Raw genomic sequence first — 21,890 nt, 5'->3', positions numbered from 1 at the left:
TTGGTATTTCAAAAACTTTCCTTTGGGCTTGAGACAGCATAAGTCTATATTAAAAGCACCATTAAGAAGGAGAAAAACAACAACTACAGTACAGTCCTATACATGTCTGTATTTATGAGTGAGACCTGCTGCACAGGGAGAATTTCAACAATAACGGCTGTCTTCAGCAAACAGGTACTTCAGTTTGACTCAAGTCTTCACAAATTACACACACACACACACACACACACACACACTGATGTTATAGAATTTATGAGAACAGGTAACTTCTTAAAACATATAGGCAGATATAAATAATAAATAAATATTCAGTCGGCCCTTCTTATACACAGATTATTTATACACGGATTCAAGCATCCATGGTTTGAAAATGTTCAAAAATGTATAAATTTCAAATAGCAAACCTTGATTTTCAAATTTTTATAAGGGACACCATTTTGCTATGTTATTATATTTAATGGAACTTGAACACCCACGGATTTTGTTATCCACAGGGGATCTTGGAACCCAACCCCAGCGTATAACAAGGGTCCACTCTACTTTGGTAAATGAAAATTGATGAATCTATTCTTTAGTAGATTTTATGAAGCTCAACAGACAGTGTGAGAAATGATTATGTCAAGGATGGGAATTGTGCAGACATCCAGATGTTGTTCAATTGACATCAGTCCTATCCAGTATACTGAGGAATGTTGCGAACTGCCTGAAGTTCAACAACTTCTGGAGAGGTGTATGATTCTCATCCTAGGTTTATGTAGTGAGGCCTTTAAACAGCCATTACTTGTAGATGATGGAAGCAAGGATATGATTTAGACATTGAATGAAAGCACTGAGTTAACTCTGAAAATATTTGTAATCCTCAAGGATTATGATGATAGTACTATATATCACTGAAATATCACCTCTTTCAAGCATTACATTTTTAGACACTGGTCTGCAATTTGGGCATGGTTAAATGTATATAATATGTTTCAATAAGTACCAAAGAAATGTTTTATCAAAAATTACCAAGACTAGGAACAATTTCAGAAACAAAACCATGACTGGTTCTATGTGAATGACTTGAAGGACTCTGCATTGATTAAAGATAAACAACTGTTTTAAATTTTTATATTAATGATATTGTATTGTATTGTATTGTATTGTATTATAATAATATGGGAAGGGTTATATATTATAACCCATCTCTACCCATGGATCAAGGAAGGGAACAACAACAGATTAATATACCACCTACAACATGGGTTAAAAACAAACAACATCAATTTAAAAGAACAACTAGAGAAATACATATTTAAAACCACCAATCCATATTTTAAAATTCATAATTTAAAATTCACAATTAAAAAGTCATCTGGATAGGCCTGCCCCAAAAGACAGGTCTTTAATGCTGTTTTAAATTTGGACGGTATATTCAGCTGTTAAATCTCTTCCGGCAGGTCATTTCATAGTCTAGATGCAGCTGAAGTAAAAGTCCGCTGGGTGACAACTGCCAACCTAGTCCTGGCTGACTGGAGTAAATGTCCCACAGAGGATCAGAGTGTATGAGGCAGATTATACAGGAACAGGCGATCCCATAGATAATCTGGGGCCCAAACCCAGTAGGGCTTTAAAGATACTAATACTTGCCCAGAAACTAATTGGCAGCCAATAGAGTGATTTTAATACTGGTGTGATATTAAAATCCTGGATGTACCAGTAACCCATCTGGCTGCCATGTTTTGCACTAATTGAAGTTTATGAACTTGGTACATAGATAGCCCAATGTAAAGCACATTGCAAAAGCCCAACCTTGAGGCTACCAGCAGTTCAGTCAGGATGCTGCCACTAATAATACAATTGCTTCTAATAAAACATTTAATCAAATAACAACAACAATAATTTCTTACCTGCTTCTCCCCAAGGAATTAGGTGGGGAACAGCAACAGACCAACAAATACAAAACATCAATTTTTTTTAAAAAAAACCACATCATTTTAAAAGAATAAACACAACCCATACATATTAAAACAATCTATAATTAAAATTTTACAATTTATTTATTTATACCCCAAATTTGGTACAGAAGTAGCCCAATGTATAGCACATTACAAAAGTCCACCCTTGAGATTACCAGCATGTGCACTACCATCTTTAGGTCCTCCAAACCCAATTTAGGAACTTTGACTGTAAGTACTTCTGTCTTATCTGAATTCAGATTCAAATTGTTTTTCCTCCTCTGGCCCATTACCTCCTCCTGGCATTCATTCACAGGAGACACACTGTCTTTAGCTGGGGCTATTTTTGAAGGCATGGAGAAATCATCAGCATACTGATAGCACCTGACTCTATGACTCCAGATGATCCATTACAGTGACAGGGGCATTCCTAGGGGGATGCATTTGGTGCAAACTGCACTTCAGAGGGGTGTTTGCATTCTGGTGTTGAATGTACAGCCTCACCTCTCTGCAAATAAACTGGGACTCTCTTAAGAGACTGAAGGTCCTGGAAAAGACCCAGTCTTATCTACCTGAATCAACAGAGGGATATCAGGGTTTTTAGTTTTAATTGCTGTTTTTATCCTTGATATTGTATTTTTAATATGTTATACTATTTAATACTGTCTTAAGGGGGGGAGGGATAAAGTGTTTTTAATTGTCATATTTTATATTTTACTGTTGTTAACCACCCGGATTGGTTTGCCAGAGGGCGGTATACAAATAAATATTATTATTATTATTATTATTATTATTATGAAGGCATCAAGGAGGCTGGTCAGGACAGTGGCCACACCACGGCAAACTCCTGGAGGTCTTTCCCATTTATTAATGGTGCATGCATCCCTTCAGGACTTGGGAACAAGACAAGTAGACCAGGACAACCTGAACATGGACTGTCAGGTGCCCCTGTCCACCAGCTGGTGGCGGCAAGTACACCAGAGCCTTTCACTTCTACAGCAGTCTGATCTGCTCCTGGGGGACCATTGGCCAGGCTGGTGGGGGTGCTAGGCAGCCTGAGGGTGACAGCATGAGTTACTTCATTGGGATGGCATTAGCCCTAGTGACACTATTGCCCAGAAGTTTCGTTTAGATTTTGAATAGACTGGCATCTTTTGGTATGTCATCATATAGTAGTAGTAGTAGTAGTAGTAGTAGTAGTAGTAGTAGAAGACCCAGACCCAGACCAGAATGTATCAGGCTTTTGTCTTGTGGACAGTTAAACACTGCAATGCAGGAGTAACAGGAAAGAGACTGAAGGGATGTATTATTCTGTAGTAGTATTAAACATATTTAAAATGTCTATGTTTTTAGTTTACTGTTGTTGTTGTTGTTTTCCATTTGAGTGTTCTGAGAAGAAAAATGTTTGTTCTATTTGCTTAATTAAGACTTTCCACCATTGTTTCCTCTAGAAGAAGACTTATCAGTGCATCAAGTGCCAGATGGTTTTCTACAATGAATGGGATATCCAGGTTCATGTTGCAAACCACATGATTGGTGAGTGAAGTACTAAATCTTGTTGATGATAGACAGACTGTTCTCCTAGCTGTATTCATCACTGCCTGTAAAATTAAACAGAGTTAAGGAGAAATTAATTGTACAAGCGTCAGTGATTTACCCAGGTGTGATAGATTTATTTTTTAAAAAAATCATTATTAGGCCTAATAAAACATTAGCATACTTTATTTTCTGCAAGGGCTAGTTTAGACTTCTGCAGAGAATCATATACTACTGCCAGTCAAAACACAGGTGATTAACAAATTAAACTTCTAATCATTTTTGCATTATTGAAAACAAACTAACAGGAATGGTTAATGAACTGGTTGTTAGCTTTCCACAGAGTTTTAGACAGGTTTTAATTTCAGAAGTTATTATGATAATGACACTACTGAGTACTGCTCGAACACCTTGGTACCACTACAAGAATTGGCAAGTTTTGTCAATAAGAAACATAAATAATTCCAGTGGCCATAAAATAGAGATAGATGTTGTGTTTAAACAGCCTGAAAACAATCCAGACATTCTATCTATAGAATGAAATAATATTTAATTGAGACAAAGCTAAAACCTGTTCTTGGTAGGATTAAGAATCTGCACTCACTGTTTATAATGTTTATATGAGGCATCTGAAGTTAGCAAATGTCATAAGAAGCACTAAGCATTGTCTTTGATTGTCATATTTTGCCATTATTTGCTAGCTCCCTTAGGGTTATCTGTACTGTTTATAATTTGGTTACCACTTAGTAATAATAGTAAGGATTCTGCAAGCCAATTAAATTTATCAAGCACATCTTATGCCTGCTAATAAAATAATATTGCCTTTTTTTCCTCTGTGTGTTTTTCTTTAAAATCTCTTAAGCAGGAATTAGCATCATTGTCTTGTACTCCTTTTACACTATTTGTTTTAATGTTGAAAGCAAAACAGCACATTGAAACTTTCCCCAGAAGATTCAGTTCAGCATAAAACTCTACATCTGCAAACCCGTTTGTTTGTTTGTTTATTTATTTATTTTTAAAACATCCTTGGATCTCTTCTACAAGTACAGTGGTACCCCGGGTTACGAATTTAATTCGTTCCACCGCCGCGTTCGTAACCCGAAATCCTTCGTAAGCCGAAAAAGCCATAGGCGCTAATAGCGAAAGCCGCGATTTCGTGCGAAAAAGCGCCGAAAAGCACCAAAAAATTTTTCGTAACCCGAAATAACCTTCGTAACCCGGAACAGTTTTTTTCTATGGATTTTTTTCGTAACCCGGAAATTTCGTAAGGCAGCGCATTCGTATCCCGGGGTACCACTGTATCACTTCATGCTCGGTGTTACTACCCGATTTTATTTATTTTCATGTAAATTTATTTGACTATAGAAATTGGCATGTTAACTCAGTATATGTCCTCTCCAGTTAACAGCTCATTCTTCTAAGTAAAACAGACTGAACTCCAAAAGACTTAAAGTAGAATCATATGCCTGTCTACTCAGAAGTAATCACTACTGAGTCAAATAGGGCTTAGTTCCAAGAAAATATTTGTAGGATTTCATGTGTTAAGGGGCATAAATCCCTTTCAAGTCTATCAGATTTATTTCTGCGTAAGTATGCTTAGGATCATGCTGTCAGTGAATGCAAGTTGAATTCTTTTCACACAAAAAACTATCATTGAATACAAGTTGCACTTTACATTCTGAGTGACATTATCGCCAAAGTAGAACTTAGAATGAGGCATATTTATGTATCAATATTGCTTTGTGAACTAAAGTATTCTGCTGGTGAAAAGTGACTAACAAGGAACCAAGGAATTTTGATGCACGTGGCATAAATCTAAATGTAAAAATTTGCTTCAGATTTATTAATACTTGGCATAGCTCTGTTTAAATCAGTGGGATTTTTATATTCTTACAGGGCCAGTACAGACTGGCAAAAAGAGTCAGCTTCTCGGTAGTGTGGGAGCGTAGCATTCAGACAGCAGCACGTCCCCATACCGCCGGGAAACCGTACGGCTGACTGCACGTACAGCAGCTTCACAGCAATTCTGTGGCATAGTGTTTACACACATTGTGTTGCAGAAAGCCGGAAAAAATCACTGCCGGGGCAGCAAAGGCACCTTTGTCCTGGTGCAAAACAGGAGCAGTTTTCTGCCACTTCTTTTCGTTCCACGAAAATGCCAGATCAGGGCCATGGAGTGTGGTTGCCGCAGCCCCAATCAGTCGCTCAAAGGGGCAGCCAGAAGCTGCTCCTTCAGAGTGTGTCTGTTTTGCCCCCAAGTCTCATTTAACTTCCATTTGTTTCAGTTTGTATATTGTGTATGACTAACTATGCAGCGGACAATTATAATTGTTATTTACTTATTTTTATGGATATGCCATCTTTCCCCTGGAGTGGGACCCAAGGTGGCTCACAGAAAGAAAATGTGTTATGCTTTCATGGTTTCCCAAGATAAGCATCCTAAGATGCCAACCCTTCCTGAACCTTCCTTAATGGTAGGTTCAGCCTACCCATGAGGTCATAGTGGTATAGTAACAGGGATCAGGAATCACTGTTGTTGTATTAGCATGAATTACCATTGCTACATAAAGCTTGGCAGCACTATGCACTCTGTCTGATACGATCAAGGACCTAGGACAGTGCTATGCTGTTTCATCTGCTGTCATATTAAAATCGCTTGCAATGAACTTCAGAAAATACCCAGAAAGGGCTAGGGATTACTCTGAATCATACCAAGAAGAGCACTTCAAATACACAGATGAATTGGTGAAAACTGCAATACCAGTTTGGTTCCAATTTTGATACATAATTCCAGATTTGAGAAGTGGATGAAAAAAGCAGAGGAGACAGAAAAAAACTGTAGTGTACTGCAATGCATCTGACGTCATTTCAGCCCTGCTTTGTCTTTAAGTCTGGTCTTTGTATACAGTGGTCCCTTGGCTTACGCGGGGGATCCGTTCTGGACCCCCCAGCGTAAGCCAAAAAACACATAAGCTCAAGTCCCATTCAACCGAATGGGGGCTTGTGCTTGCGTTGCGAGAGAGTGTGTGCGCCACAGGCGTGTGCGCCATTCACTCTCCCATCATGCAGCCGCGTAAGCCAGAAGCCGCGTATGGGGCGCCCGCTTATAGCGCAGGCACACTGTAGTTTACTGCTTGCTGCACTGCCTTCTGGTAATGCTTCTTTCTTGTGCTAATACATGTTTGACATGAAAACATAATTTTTCTCACAAAAGCCATGTGGCCTAGCCCCAATGGGAGCCTCACCATTTTTGAGTGACCTCCTGCCATGTCTTAAGGAAGTGGCTATCAAGCAGTGGGGTTGTAAATGTGTACAGATTAATGTGGATCAGAGCATACAGTCTTGAGGCAAATGACCTCCTTCTTCCAGTAAGTAAGACATTGATGGTTAGCAGAACATGCCTAGATCAGCTCTAATTTCAAGAGTGACTTTATGGTAATCTGTCTGCCACAGTATATTGTTGATATTTTCCTGAGTCTGGCTTTGAGAAATGTCAAAGATACTCATTTATAATCTTCTGATACTTGTATTGGATTAGCATCCCAGCCCATAGACAATTGTATGCAAAAGCACACTCTGTGAACACAACTAGAAGGAAACAAGTTTAACTTCAGAACATATAATTTGGAGTATGGGTAGAAAATGCACAAAAAGATATAGAAAAATCATTGTATGGCAGTTCTGTTGAGCAGAACCATCACAGAAAGAACTGTAGGTATAACACTATAACTGTAATGTTGGAAGTCACTGTATGCATTGTTGTCCTCTTACTAAGATACGTAGAGGTAAGTTACATATACAGTAGAATTGGTGGAGCTGGTGACTTCCATGTCCAGTTGTAGGTTGAAATTTAAAGACGATGAATATGTTTTGGGGATATGGTTCAGTACGTTTTATAGATCCCACTATCCCAATGCTATGTAAAACACTACCCCCACTGATCGTAATCCTTTGCATCTTCATTGTGAAATTAGCTCCACTGTGCTAATTGGGGCTTGTTCCCAGGAAAATGTGCATAGGATTGCAGTCTGAAAAAAATTCCTTCTCACATCTATAACCCATCCAACAATAATTCACAATGAATGAGCTAAAATGCAGTTAGCAAAGCAAGATGAAATAACAGTTCACAACAGAAAAGAATTAAAGTAGATTAGAAATATGTTGTACATAAAGAGTGGTGCAAAGCACGTAAATCACAGTATTTTTAAAAAATGACATTAGATTTTTCACCTAATGACATAAAGCACCAAGCAAAAGTTTCTAGAGAGAGCATTCCTTAACTACCGTCAAGAAAATCCTCCCAGTGGAAGCAACAAAGACGGCTGTTTAATGGGGAGTGGTGCTTCTGCTCCTTCCCCAGGCAGTGAGCTAGCTTGGGCCATCATGTGGGAAGTAACCCACACTACTTTGGTAAATGTGGGGCATTGGAGCAGAAGCCTCTGAGGAAGGCCTTGAAATTCAGGCAGGATAAATATGAAGAAAATTGGGTTTCCCTCCCAGATACCCTGATACTAAACTGTTAAGAACTTTAATGGTTAAAAGAAGTACTTTGAATAGAGCCTTGAAAAGGCCTAGGAGTCAGTGCAGCTGATAAAGCACTAGGATCTTTTGATCATGTTGCTTTTGGAAGATACAAAACAACACCACACACACACACACCTCTTTCCATTTCTTTAGATGGATCTCAGTGTTTGGTTATTTTTAATGAGATGTTCAGCAAGCAGCAAAATGGAACATTTGACATGAAGAAAATTGACACTTCTCTGTGTGGGTGAGGGATTATTCTAGATTGTCAGACAGTCTCATAGGGTATGTTTACTTGCCACCCACTTTCCACCTGCCTCTGATCATTTGGTAGAGAACAATGGAGTTTAATTTTTTATCAGGTAAAACTGTATCAAGCTAGATTGGGATCTTACTTCAAAGAGGGAGAATAAGTACTGATTTTTTTTTTATTCTCTCTATTATATTAAAATTGTTTTAACATTGGAAGTCAGTTCTGATGTTGCAAATTTTGCTCATTGTAACCTGAGAAGGATTTAGCATCTATAATGTGCTAAGAAATTTATATTCTGATGCACTTCCAGGATTTCTGTTGCACCCAGTTTTGACTTGTGAATTGATATAGATAAAAAGTATTTACAGCAGTAGTGATTTTCCTCATCAGAAGAACTTGTGGAAGCAAAAATGTTAATGTTGTAGGTGCCCCTACTTGCCCTATTGTCTTAAAATTTGGATGAGATAGAATAGGAAACAGGTGCATTTCTCCTGGTTGTCATGCATGATATTGTTTCATGCCATAACCATAGTGACACCTATTTATACGTGCTCACTATAGAATCTTTCCACAAGGGAAGAAAATGCCTACATAAAATGTGACTTGCAAGTCATACTTCAATTATCTGCATTTAATGCAGATAACACTTATTTTCCATTTTTGAGATACATCATTTATAAAAACAAAATTGCTTTTAGGGCAAGAAAAATGTTGAAGATTAACACCCTGGAATGTTTCCTCAGAATCTATAAAAACAAGATGAGTTTTACTCGAAAATAAAATGGGATTTAAATGTTTTTATTTTTTTATTCAAACCCTCTTCTCCAGTCATACTCCAGCTTTCAAACCACTACACCATGCTGGCTCTCTCAGAGAATTATAGCATCATCAAAAAAGAAGATACAGTATACCCTTGCACCTTAAGATTTGTCATAATACATGTGTAAATGCAGTGGTAAAACAAGTCAATTTTCAGATCAGCAGGGAGAGCTACTCTGTGCATTACTTTTTATTGAGTTTCTTTCTTTCTTTCTGTTTATTGTTCATTCTTGATCCCATTGCTTCCTTCTTGCAAATAGAGATGTAAAATTTCTGGAAATTTTGAAGCCATGGGGGGGGGGGTTCCCCTTCTTTGGGGGAAAATGTTAATATATTATTTCGAAAAAGCATGTAAGAGAGTGCCTCTTAGGCTGATTGTTATGGGGAACTTCCAATTTTGTCTTCAGTGTGCTAGATGCTGATGCTGTATTTGTGTCCATTTGCCACATCTTTACTTTACTTTCCCAATTGATGGCTTATGGCTAGTAATGCCTTGTTACCAGCAGCAATCCATGGACCGATCCATGAACCTGCACAGGTAGCACTGGTGTTGCTAATTAAGGTCAGTGCTACAATTTGTACTGCTTTTTCCATGATGAGCTTATTCAGAAAATCCATTCAAATTTCCTAAATAACCCTGTGTGTGTGCAGTGCTTTCAAACAATCAGGATTTTTAATCAACATGTGTATATTAAGGAGAGATCGGGGGCAAACTATGCTATAATTTTCTTTGGAAATATTCCCACTCTGTACACTGTTGTCATGGCTATGGTACTGAAATTGATTATGTTGAATAGTCTAAATACAGGATGTGGCAAATACACTGATAAATTAATGTACTGCTAAGCTTGTTTCTTTCCCACAAAATCTCTTATTTCTCAATCAGTCACAAGTACAAGACAAAATATAAGTTGCCTGTGTCAACAGCCTCACATACATACTTCACTGAAATAAAATGTTCAGCTAGTTGAATTGAATCAGGCTCCCCCCCAGCTTCAAATAGAATTGATAAGTAGTTCTGAGAACAAGTAAAGCTGAAGGTACAGCATTTATACCTCAGCAAAATAAAGTTATTAATATATATCTTTATCTATATATGTATATCTGTCCTTATGTATGTTACCTTAAAAAGTGTTCTTTCAGTTATACGCATATTTTGTTACATACAAGGGAACTGCATGCTATTCTCCTTACAAATATTCCAATAGAATAATTTCCACATAAAGTTTTGAATTTGTCTGATTATAATGTTTAAAATAAACATGCTGAATCATATAATGTTATTTAGAGAACTGAATTTTTTTTTAGCATGTGTGTGATGAGATAACATGATAGAAATCTTCACTTATTTTGAATTTCCATGCAGGAAGGAAACATTTCAAATAGGGGTTTTTCCCCTCTGCTTGGTGAATTTATGAGAATTTTTGCACATTTTTTACTTGTTTTTTACTTTGAGATTTTTTTGCAAAAAAAAAAAATTGTTCATAAAAAACTTGGTTTTTACCTGAAAAGTATATTTTGTGCAAATCCTAAAAATTCTGAATTGCAAACTTGAGCTAGTGATCATTTTCTCTATGGGATGTCTTGATGCATCAAAACACACTTTCCCATATAGGATGAGAAAATTTACAAGTATCATTTCTAGTAACATGGAAGTGATGAGGAGGGTATTGTTATGCTTCATTAAAAAGCGAAGCTCCATCTAAATAAATAAAGCTCAATCTGAAGAGATAATAGTTGATTTGAAATAGGAAGGTAGATTGGCAAATCTTTAACCCTGATTATATCTCTTCTGCTTTCTCCATGACATAGTCCCTGATGAGGTGGATGAAGAGGAGTAAAAAAGACTTCTCCTGTCTTTTTTACTCAGCAAAGGAATCCAAGAGCTGAGGTTTAAATTTGTATGCACTCAGAATAAAGTGCAGTTAGGCATCAGATAATGTAAAGTAGTGATATTGCCAAGAACTATTTTATGAAGGCTTAATTTTTTCAGTCTGATAATTTTTGACTGATAATTACCAACCACCAATTATCCTTTTTATTTAGAAGGAAATCTCTAGTACCATGGAGGTTGGCACTGCAGCTAGTGCATAAATCCCCAAAGAGGTAAATATGTTCCAAACAGCCACAGACAACTGTCTCATGAAACATAGCGAGCAAATTTGCAATCCGCTAGCTGTGCACAATAAAGAAGCACATTTACCATTGAGGGCTGATCAGACTGACAAAGAAAATGATAAAAGTAGGCTAAGAGGAATCACAATCTTTATGGTTCTTTGCTGGTAGCATTACCTGTCAAAAACAAACTGTGGTTCTTTAACAAATAAAATTGTGTAAAAACTTTGGATGATGCAGTGTGATGACCTTTTTCATTCTCAATCTTTTTAAAAAATTCTTCCTCTGCCCCCTTTCCAGTCTTGTTCCCAGTATAAATGCGCACATTACTATTGGAATAATAATATAATTAATAATTACCATTTTTCCAAAGCTGTTTTATTATTGCTTGTTTATTCTTATAAATTAGTATGTCTGCCACATTTTGTACATGATTATGTAGCCATAACATTTCAAGGACAATAATTGCATTCAGTTGGGAATAAAAATTTGTTTTGTAAAGGGAAGTGGTGTGTTAACAAAGTCCCTCCTGTATGGTCAAGAATGACTTAACTGAATTATATGGTTGTTCAGTTCAGACGTAACAGGAAACCATGGCTTTTCATTACAACAATTACTAGATATCAGCCTGAGGGTCTTGTGCTTCTTCTTTATGTACATTGGAAGATGAGGTCAAAAGCTTCAGCTTTCACTTTGAAACTAGCCAGAATGTCAGTGGTGTGTTCATTAGAGCAGTGCTGCTTAAAGTGGCAGTCTGCATACTGGTGCCAGTCTATGAGCCAGTGGCTTTTGCTCCACAATGAGTTTCAAAGACAGAAAGAAACATTTGTAGCCAAAAGGCACAAATATGGTACCAATTGCTGGCACATTGGAAGGGAAATTGCCATTCTCCCACATCAAAAAGCCTGAGAAGCACAGTATTAGTGTTGGACTCTGATTTGGAAGATCCAGATTCTAGTCCCTAGTGGCAAGGTAAGGTGGTAGTGAGGGTGGGTTTTAGTCCTCTCCCTGATACATTCCTTATAGTGTAAAATTTTTAACACCCCTCCCCCTTTTAATAACCAATTGCTAAGTGTGTATTTCATCATCATCGTCGTCGTCATCATCTGTAATAAATAGGTGTTCAAGTGGTTTGGCACTATGTAGAAAGCACTTTCTTTACAGCCATAGATCCAGTTGTTTTTTCTTCCTCTTCAGAGCTCCTTATCCTTCAGGTGTGCATGGAATTCTTTCAGTGTATGTCAGTGTGCATAACTGCAACAAATTCCATTTATTTCCTTTATGAGGGATAATCACGTCTTATACATTATGCCACGGTTCGAATCCCCAGCTCAGCCATGCAAATCACTTGGTGACTTTGGGCAAGTCACACTCACTCAATCTCACAGGAAGGCAATGGCAACCCCCCCCCCCCCCCGAATAAATCTTGCCAAGAAAACCTAGTGATAGGTTTACCTTAGGGTCATCATGTCAGAAATTACTTGAAGGCACACAACAACAGCAACATACATTATACATGTATGGTCTGCTCTTTGTACCTCCCTCCCCCCTACAGATAGCAAAATCCGCAGACCTCAAGTCCTAATGCTTATAATGGTGGTGTGAAATGTGTGCAATCGCATGCATACACTACTATTGGTTAAAATGGAGCGAGGCCCTCTGTGCCTGTTCCAATCCACGGATGACAAGCCCATGAAAGAAGAGAGCCAACTGTAATGCGATGTGAAGACAAACAATCAAATAAAGTGTATGTTCCCTTCACTCTGTGCATGTAGAGGTTCTCTTCCATAGTACTTGTCACCATTAATTAGTGCACATCTTCAGTTATATATCTGTCCAGAAGGGGCAGGTTATTATGCAAAATCTAAAAGTTTGACCAGGAGGTACTCACTACTTCCTTTCTGTCTCCCTTTGACCTCTGTAAATGAGTACAGTGGTACCTCGGGATACGAAATACCCAGGTTACGAATTTTTCGGGATACGAAAAAATCCCATAGGGATTTATTGTTTTGGGTTACGAACGTTTTTTCGGGTTACGAAAAAACTCCGGCGCTGTTTAAATGGAGCCGCGGCAGAGCCGCGGCTTTTTTCCCCATTAGCGCCTATGGCAATTCGGGTTACAAAGGTTTTTCGGGTTACGAAATTAGCCGCGGAACGAATTAATTTCGTAACCCGAGGCACCACTGTACCACCTATTCCACTCTTCCTCCTCAATACAGTGTAGCTTGGCAGGCAAACCTAAATAAAATAATAAATAAAAATAAACATTGCAATTAAACTTTAGAGAATGCTTGACTTGACTGAAATCACCATAGTTTTCACACAGAGTCCCAAAATAGCCATACAAAATCTGCATGTAGGCTTTGTCTGTATGTGCATTTGGTATATCTTGTAAACCTAGCTCCCAAATAATGTAACTCAAATATATAATAAACTTTTTAAATTAGTTTATATTTGTGTGAATAGACAGAGAGGATGCAAATTTGTTTAATATTGTTCCAAATAATAAGTATACCACATAGCTATACTTAGATAGGTGGCATAATACAGTACTATATATAAATTCAGTACCGTACCTGCTAGCAGCAAAATGAGAAAATGGATACAGTACTTCACCTTTTAACTGAATAGTGTGTCAGGTGAAACAGTGGAAATTCTGCTGTGCTTTTAACATGAGACAAGTATTTGATGTGCTGCGAGGTTTTATATTAGTAGCTGGCGCCAGGTTTCCAATAACTTTATGCAGGAATAAATGTAGAAACAAATGTAGACCAAAATCCACAGATTCAATGTTCAATATTAAATCTGGTAAATTTGTGGTTTGTTTGATGAGAAGCTGAGTAGGAAAAAGACGAAATCTGCTTTGTTTAATACTACAGAAAGCTACCCTCATGTGGGCAATGCTGGCTTATTTGAAAAGCTCATAAAGGGTTTCTACATGGACCATACAAAAGGGATACTTTCTCTTTAATAGCCATCTGTACAGGAGAGATGAGAAGTGGGCCAGGTCATCTCTCCTCAGCTGTCATGATATTAACGTAGGTAATGGAGCAAGCTCTGTGTTCTGCTGGGTGTTGTTTTTCATAGACTTTCATCGATTTACAGATAATTCTATTTATTTCTTAGAGTTGGTCCAAACAAACCGGGCAGAATAAACACAACACCACAGCATTTTGAGTGACTGTTTCTTTGTTGATTTATAATATAACTTTTATCTTTTTAAAAAAAAAAATAGTGTTACACCTACTGTGCAGATGGCTGCATGATTTGTAAACCAGCCAAAACATTTAAACAAATGTGTGATCTGGGGATAGATTAAATAAAGGATGAAATGGAATGTGGACCACAAATTCTAATAATCAGATGATTCTAAGTTCTGTGTAGTGTGGAGAGAGAGTAACAGCGATAGCAAGGAATGCTTGCCAATGACAGCAAGGTGCCGAACAGATCACAGGATGGAGCCTGTGGCCTAGTAGGCCTTAGTTTGCGAGCTGCACATTTGCTGTACAGCTGGCAGCTCTGTGTGGGGACAGCAGATAAAACTTATGTAAAATGAAGTGTTACTGCTTAGGAGAATTCGGGCAAAGTGGGAATTTGCAAACTGTAACTGAAAACCTGATTCAGAGTGCCAGTGAAGCAGATAGGAAGTATTAAATAGTCTTTCATTATCTGCACAATTTAACCTAAAATAATTGTAAGCAGTCAAAAAGAGAGAGAGAGAGAGGCAAGTGCAGATATAAATGCAAGGTAACCACACCATCTTCTCTGTTTAAAAGCATCGGTCCTTTATAATCCTTTCCCAACCTGAAAATCTTCTCCATTCTATTGTTGAAACCCTTCCCAAGTATTTACTGAATATAAAGCATCTGTTCCACCTTTCCAGCTGATACAGGGCTCAAAGGCATTATTTTGACTGCTTGTCAAAAATGGAGAATCCTCACACTACATTTAAAATGAAATATCATAATAAATAGTTTTTATTCTCCCTTTTATTAAGGATAGCATGAACATTTAAGGATGAAATCTAAACCTATTTTATCTTTAGATGCCCCATTAAAAATAAGCTAGCCCAAGCCTGAAAAATATATCCCAATAGCTTGTATTACAAATGACTTACAAACAAGAAGAAAAGAAAGGGTAACCAGTGATAGGAGATACTTGCCATCAATGTATTGCATGTCTAATCTACTCTTTTACATGTGCATGTTGGACTCTGATCACCAGTCTATTTCTTTTGGTAGAATATTTTTGAAAAATCTTTATCTCATTGAAGTAATAGTTGCATAAAAGTAGTGTACAGTGAATCACATCTGTAGTGCAAGGTTCTCTAATTAAGTTATAATAAGCAGTGTGTCATCCGAGGCATACCAATTACTGTACATTTAAGGGCACTGAGTTAGGTTACCCCTTCTTTTCTTCTTGTTTGTAAGACATTTGTAATACAAGCTATTGGGATATATTTTTCAAGTTTGGGCTAGCTTATTTTTCAATACTGCATGGCATACAAATTTTAAAACACAAAAACATATTCACTTCTGATGCACTTCCGTTCCTTCCCTTTAATAGTTTTGCTCAGGCAATTCGAGTTTGCTTCTGTTTGTTCTTTTTTGTAATTTTATGTCCAGTAAATGCATTCTGTTGATGAATAATACGAGAGAATGCCAGTCTGTATGTGTGTGCTAAACTTCAGCTGCTCATATTGCTCATATTGCTGCATTTGGTTAGCTAACAGGGTTTCGTAGGTCACCTTTAGAATTTTATGCCTATGACAGCAGTAGCTACCTGCCAAGATTGTGAGGCATCTCACAGCTCTCAGGATGGAGCTTGTGGCCTGGTAGGCCGCAGTTGGAGGGTACACATTTGCTGTACAGCTGGCGGCACTGTATGGGGCAGCAGTGTGGGCTGTTAGGGAGCTGGAAAGGAGACAAGCATGAAATTTCTTCTAACCCCAACTCTGTTTTTCTATACTCTTGGCTGCTTCTCAGTTCCTTGACAAAAAAACCAATCAGGCACCCTTTAATCCGCCTGTGATTACCAGTGGTATAAAAAGAGAAGCATAATGAGGAAAAATGCCTCGTTTTGTTGCCTTCAAAAGCCAACAAATTGGAGTTAACTTGACAGGAAGTGGCTTAATAATTAGATTATTTATTTATTCCTGACACATATCCCCCTGTTACTAGTCTCAGGAGACTCTGTAGATGGTACGATTTTCAAGCTGCCATTACTTCGCTGTCTTCTGTGAACAAAGAAGCTACTGTCTATCAGTCAATTAAATGCACTCTTTAAGCAGAGGCTGAGAAGTCCTCAATGGGCAGCGCCCTGGGACATTGTGGCTGATGATTCCTTTCTCTGTACTGTACATCACACTCTCAACTGTGGTCCCCACAGAGATGGAATAAAGTCATGCATTAAAATATCACTTGTTGATTTGTTTGCTAATGAAGAGCCATTGAAATGTTTCTGTATTTCTGTGGCAAAACTGTTGATAAAAGGACTACTTGTTCGCGTAGCTTGCTTTGTCTTTAGGAAGCACTTATTTAAGGTTTATTAAAATGGAGATGAACAAATTAAGACACAAAATAACCCAAAGCGATGAATAATGTAGGTTTACTCGTTATTCTTGCTAAAAGTAAATAACATCAGGAATGCAATTTGGGCATGTGCATTGTAGCGCATGGTATTAATCTAGCCAAATCTGTTTGCACGTCCATACCAATCTTTTCTTCGCATCCAGCAACTGCACATGGTCATGTATTAAATCCAAGGCAAACATGAATGATATAGAATATACAATTTTGGATAGTCTACTTTTCCTTTCCTTTCTTTCTTTCTTTCTTTCTTTCTTTCTTTCTTTCTTTCTTTCTTTCTTCTTCTTCTTCTTCTTCTTTGACCAGATACATCTGTGGGGTTCTTCTGAATTTGGTTGGTGCAAAGGAGAGATATTAACCCTTTTTCTGCTGTTTCTTGGGTCCAAATCTCATCTTCAGATGGCAAAGTGCCCCTCCCCAGAATAAACCAACATTGGCAGGTATTCCTCCATAGCATTACATTTATCCCACATCATGCCTGAAAATGTGTGAGAACTTTTTCATTTTTAGAAGAAAACATTTTTTTAAAGGAAGCAATATGTTTCATTTTTTCTTTTCAAAGGTACTATTTAACATTTCTACTAGTAAGACCTTTTTTTCACAGTCAGTAATTATGCATAGTCAGATTTTTCACCCCTTTCCAGCCATACTAAATTCAGTGGCATTAAACCAAAAGGCCCATAAATTCTGCCAGGCATAAATATGCTCATCCTGAAGGGTGGATGGGTAAGGAGTGAATTACAATAAATGGTGGCTTTGCAAAGTGTGCGGAAGGCAACCAGGGTTGGGCAGGGCTAAGAAAACATGCACATGTCAAAAATAATGTAAAGGCAAGAATTAAGGCACTTATCTCTCAGCTTCAGAGGAAGGCAATGACAAACTTCCTCTGAACAATTCCTGCCAAGAAACCCCCATGATAGGGTCACCTTAGGGTTGCTATAAGTCAGAAATGACTTGAAGGCACACAATAACCCCAAAAGTACAGTACTTACATTGACTCATGGATAAGTTAACCCAGGTTTTGGGGGGCTGATTTTTTAAACTAAAATATTTAGACTTATAAATGAGTATATATAGTATATACAGTAGACGCTATATTTAGACTTATGAGTATATACAGTATATACAGTAGATGCTATATTTAGACTTAAAAATGAGTATGTACAGTATATACAGTAGATGCTATATTTAGACTTATAAATGAGTATATACAATAGATGCTAGATACACTCTAGGGCTCAAGACAGATGTGCCAAAAAGAGCGGCTTCTGGCCACTTTGCATTCAGATGATGCACACCCCCAAAGGCAGCCTGAAGCCACTGGAAAAAGGAGCATCAAAAAATACTCCTGCCAGCAACCTGTTTGACACCGTGGGAATGGCCCAATTTGAGAGCAGGCTATGCAGTTGGTGCAGTCCTGAGCCAATTGCAGCCTGACTGTGGTTTGAATGGCCAGAGGAGTCTCCTTGTTGACCATCTGCTTCATCCTTAAGGAGTACAAATGTGGGTCATGAAAGACTTGTCCCTTTGCCTTTGATTTCCTCCATAGACATTTCCAGCACTTCACAATAACTTTTGTAATTGAATATGTTTTTGCAGCATTTTCCTCATGCTTCTGATTTGATGTTGTATTATGCATCAATGGAGCTGTTCTCTCTGGCTTTACGTTGACCTATTTGGACAACGCAGGCCAAAACCCTGGGGCCAGAATCAGGCCAGATTGTGGCAGACTGGATCCAGTTGATTTAATAAATAATAATAATAAATTTTTATTTTTATCCCGCTTTTCCGCGATGATCAAAGCAGTGTACAGATTAAAATTTCAACATCAAAATACATACATAGGGGGGGGGAAAGCAATATATAAAAATATCATATTAAAAACTATTACACAGCCAGCTGAGTTAAATCCATGAAACATTACGAGAAACAATTACAAAATGGGGGGACAGGAAATATCACAACTCATGGGGGGAAAGCTTGATAAAAGAAAAAGGTCTTCAAATTTTTCTTAAAAAGATCCAGAGAGGTGGTGGAACGGAGCTCGTTGGGAAGGTTGTTCCACAATTTTGGGGCCGAAATGGAAAAGGCCCTTTGCGAGGTCACCGCGTATTGCGCAGGTGGGACCCTCAGCAAATTCTTCCCGGCTGACCTGAGTGTGCGGGGCGCATTATATGGGGAGAGGCAGTCCTCCAAGTACCCTGGGCCCAAGCCATTTAGGGCTTTATAGGTAACTACCAACATCTTGTATTGGGTCCGGAAGCGAATTTAGCCTGATTCTGAGGTTTGTTGTTGTTGTGTGTCATCAAGTCCTTTCCAATTTATGGCAACCCTAAAATCAACTAATCATGGTATTCTCTTGTTCAGAGAAGGTTTGTAAAATGGCCTTAACACTGGTTAAACTAACTCCTGTTTGCTGCATAGTTTCTTGGAAACTCCACAGCAAACCAGTTAGATCAGACAGCCCCATGCATCCCTTACCTCAGTCCATTGATGTCACTAGTGAGTAGTCCCCTGTCATTGTGTCTGATGTGAAAACGGGATACTTGGTCATGTGGGTGCAGTTGGGTGCCCCATTTCCACACACATGCACTGATGGGGGGAGTCTACCCACTAGCAACATCGACAGACAGAGGTAAGGGAGGCATGGCAGTACTGGGTCTGTGCCATGGGGATGCATGGGCATGTAAATAGCCATCTGTCCCCATGCCAGCCCAGGGACTGATCCAAGTTACCACCCGAGCCAGATAAACACAGGCCAAGCCTGTGCTTTCCCCACTTATATGCTTAGCCATTGAGATACTTCTTCTGTTAGTCACCATTAATTAGGAACTAGATGTACAAGATTGCCCAGCCTCCCGTGGCCCTACCATGGTCTTTCCTCCTTGGTTATAGACAGGCAAGCAGTACAAACTAAAAAAAAAAAAAAGAAAACAGCCATACAGCTCTGTAGTGATAATGCTGCACCTCTGATTCCATAAATGAGCATCATGTAGTAGTGCCTCAGAAAGCCAAATGGCTGTTCAGGACTGCAGGCTGAAAAACAGAAGGGAACATTTCAAATAGATCTTTTTCATGAATGCATTTGCAAATGGCCACGTTCTGTTTAAGCCATTTTATACACACTATCTTATAAATGTGCTGATATGATCTCTGTGTTTTAATTTTAGCAAAGAAAAATAGGAACACGACAGATAATATAAACCCTGTAATTCAAGACAACTTAAATGTTAAAAGATTCCCTTTTACTGTCCTGTTATTCCAGTTCATTTTATTAGAAAAGCTTAGGCGCTCTGGTGTTTTTTAATAGAAAATAAATTTGAAACCCATTCATTAATTGGTGATTAATATATATCAGGATTAGTTTAAGCAAGGCCCTACCTCCTGCCCAGTCAAGTATGTTCTGGTTAATATCCAATTATGTGCACCTTCGTACTTATTATGTCTTAATATTTTGGATATGATAATCAGAAACTTGAGAGTAATGCTAATGAGAAACATAGAGCAGGAATTAACCAGTGACATACTCAATGATCCTTACTTAGGAAGGTATTTCTTTTTCTCTGTTCTACATAATGGTGAGGCAGTTCCATGACACATCACATCATATGTTAAATGATTATTCTGTGGGGATTATTTCCCTCTTTTTACCTTTTCTGGTTAAGAAAAGAAGTGAACAAAGCATGTATAACGTCACATTCACAAAATAGATAGTTGAATCTGCCTTGCAAAAATTTTCCTCTTCTTCTGATTCTTTCTCACTTTGGTTATTTTTGGTGGGATACAGTTCGCCCCTTTGGGGCAGCCTGCACCTGCACCTTTTCCCGACTGATCGGGGCCTCAGCAGCCACAGCAGCAGCCCCAGAGGTCCCAATCTGCCGCTTTTCCAGGCCTTGGGGAAGCGGCAAAAAGCTGCTGTGGCTTCATGCCCCAAGGACACCCTGACAGCGGGGGGGGGGAGACAGAGAAAGGGGTTTTCTATTTTGTATCGCTGGCCGTGTAAAGGCTGCGCCAGCGATACAACCAGCAGAAGGAGCTCCGTTTCGGAGCTCCTTCCAGCTCCACTGAAAGGGCGTCACAAGCGCCCGCTGCTCCGACAGGACGCCGCCATTACACCACCGCGGTTACATGCTAGGATTGAGGGGCGTCTGTAAAGGACGCCCCGGGGCAACCCTAGCATGTGTCCAGGCCGGTGCAAAGCGCCAGTCTGGATACCGCCCTTGTTACCCAAAATAAAACAAAATATTTGCACTGATCATTTTTGATTCTATACAAACACCTTTAGGCAAGAGGTGACCAACTGTGTGGCCCTTCATATGCTTTTTTGATAGGGTCCATTTACATTCAGTGTTCACCATGTTGAGTAGGCCAAAAACACCTGGAGGGGCACAGCTGCTGACTCTTGTTAAAATCACAGTCATTGCTTAAGTGTGGATTATGTGCAGACAAGAAATCTTTATGTGTGCATGAGAAGTAAAATTAATTTCTGTAAAATACTGTTTGTGATACTTGTTCCTTGTCTGTCTTCCAGGGCTGCTGTTGTTGTGTGCCTTCAAATCATTTCCAACTTAGGGCAACCCTAAGGTGAATCTACCATGGGGTTTTCTGGGGCTACGAATGAATGACTCGCCCAAGGTCAGACACTGGGTTTCCATGACCAAGCAGAGACTCAAACTCTGATCTCCAGAGCTGTACATACATACATCATGTTGGCTCCCATCCAGAGTACCTTTGCTCAGTTACCTAGGTCAGATATAGATGTGGTAGGGTGTGAAAGCTGGACAGTAAAGAAGGCTGACAGAAGGAGAACCAACTCATTTGAGATCTGGTGCTAGGAAAGAGTGCTGAGGATACCGTGAATGTCCCAAAAGACAAACAAATGGGTCCTAGAACAGATCAGGCATGAACTCTCACTGGAAGCCAAGATTACCAAATTGAGACAGCCTCAGAGTGAGTGTGCTACCATGAAAATTCTTTTTTTTTTCTTTTTACTGTGTTCTGCTGTAGGCCTTTGCCTAGTCAGTTCCTTCCCCCTTCTCTCACAAAGTTTCCAAACAACAGACAGCACCAAACAGGAGCAGTCAGTGTTGTAAATACTGAGCTGTCTCAGTATTTCTC

General features: G+C 38.7%; 1 protein-coding gene across 1 annotated transcript in view; it reads left to right on the top strand.

Annotated features, from left to right (window-relative positions):
• LOC121917442 (zinc finger protein 521-like) overlaps positions 1-21,890 on the top strand; it is a 371,849-nt gene that overhangs the window by 180,485 nt on the left and 169,474 nt on the right. The window contains 1 exon segment of the mRNA XM_042443417.1: positions 3,389-3,473. Coding sequence (XP_042299351.1) covers positions 3,389-3,473 — 85 coding nt within the window.

The sequence above is a fragment of the Sceloporus undulatus genome, unplaced genomic scaffold (genome assembly GCF_019175285.1).
Source record: "Sceloporus undulatus isolate JIND9_A2432 ecotype Alabama unplaced genomic scaffold, SceUnd_v1.1 scaffold_18, whole genome shotgun sequence".
NCBI lineage: Eukaryota > Metazoa > Chordata > Lepidosauria > Squamata > Phrynosomatidae > Sceloporus > Sceloporus undulatus.
The sequence above is the reverse complement of the archived record's forward strand: the minus strand, read 5'-3'. Positions and strand labels throughout refer to the sequence as shown.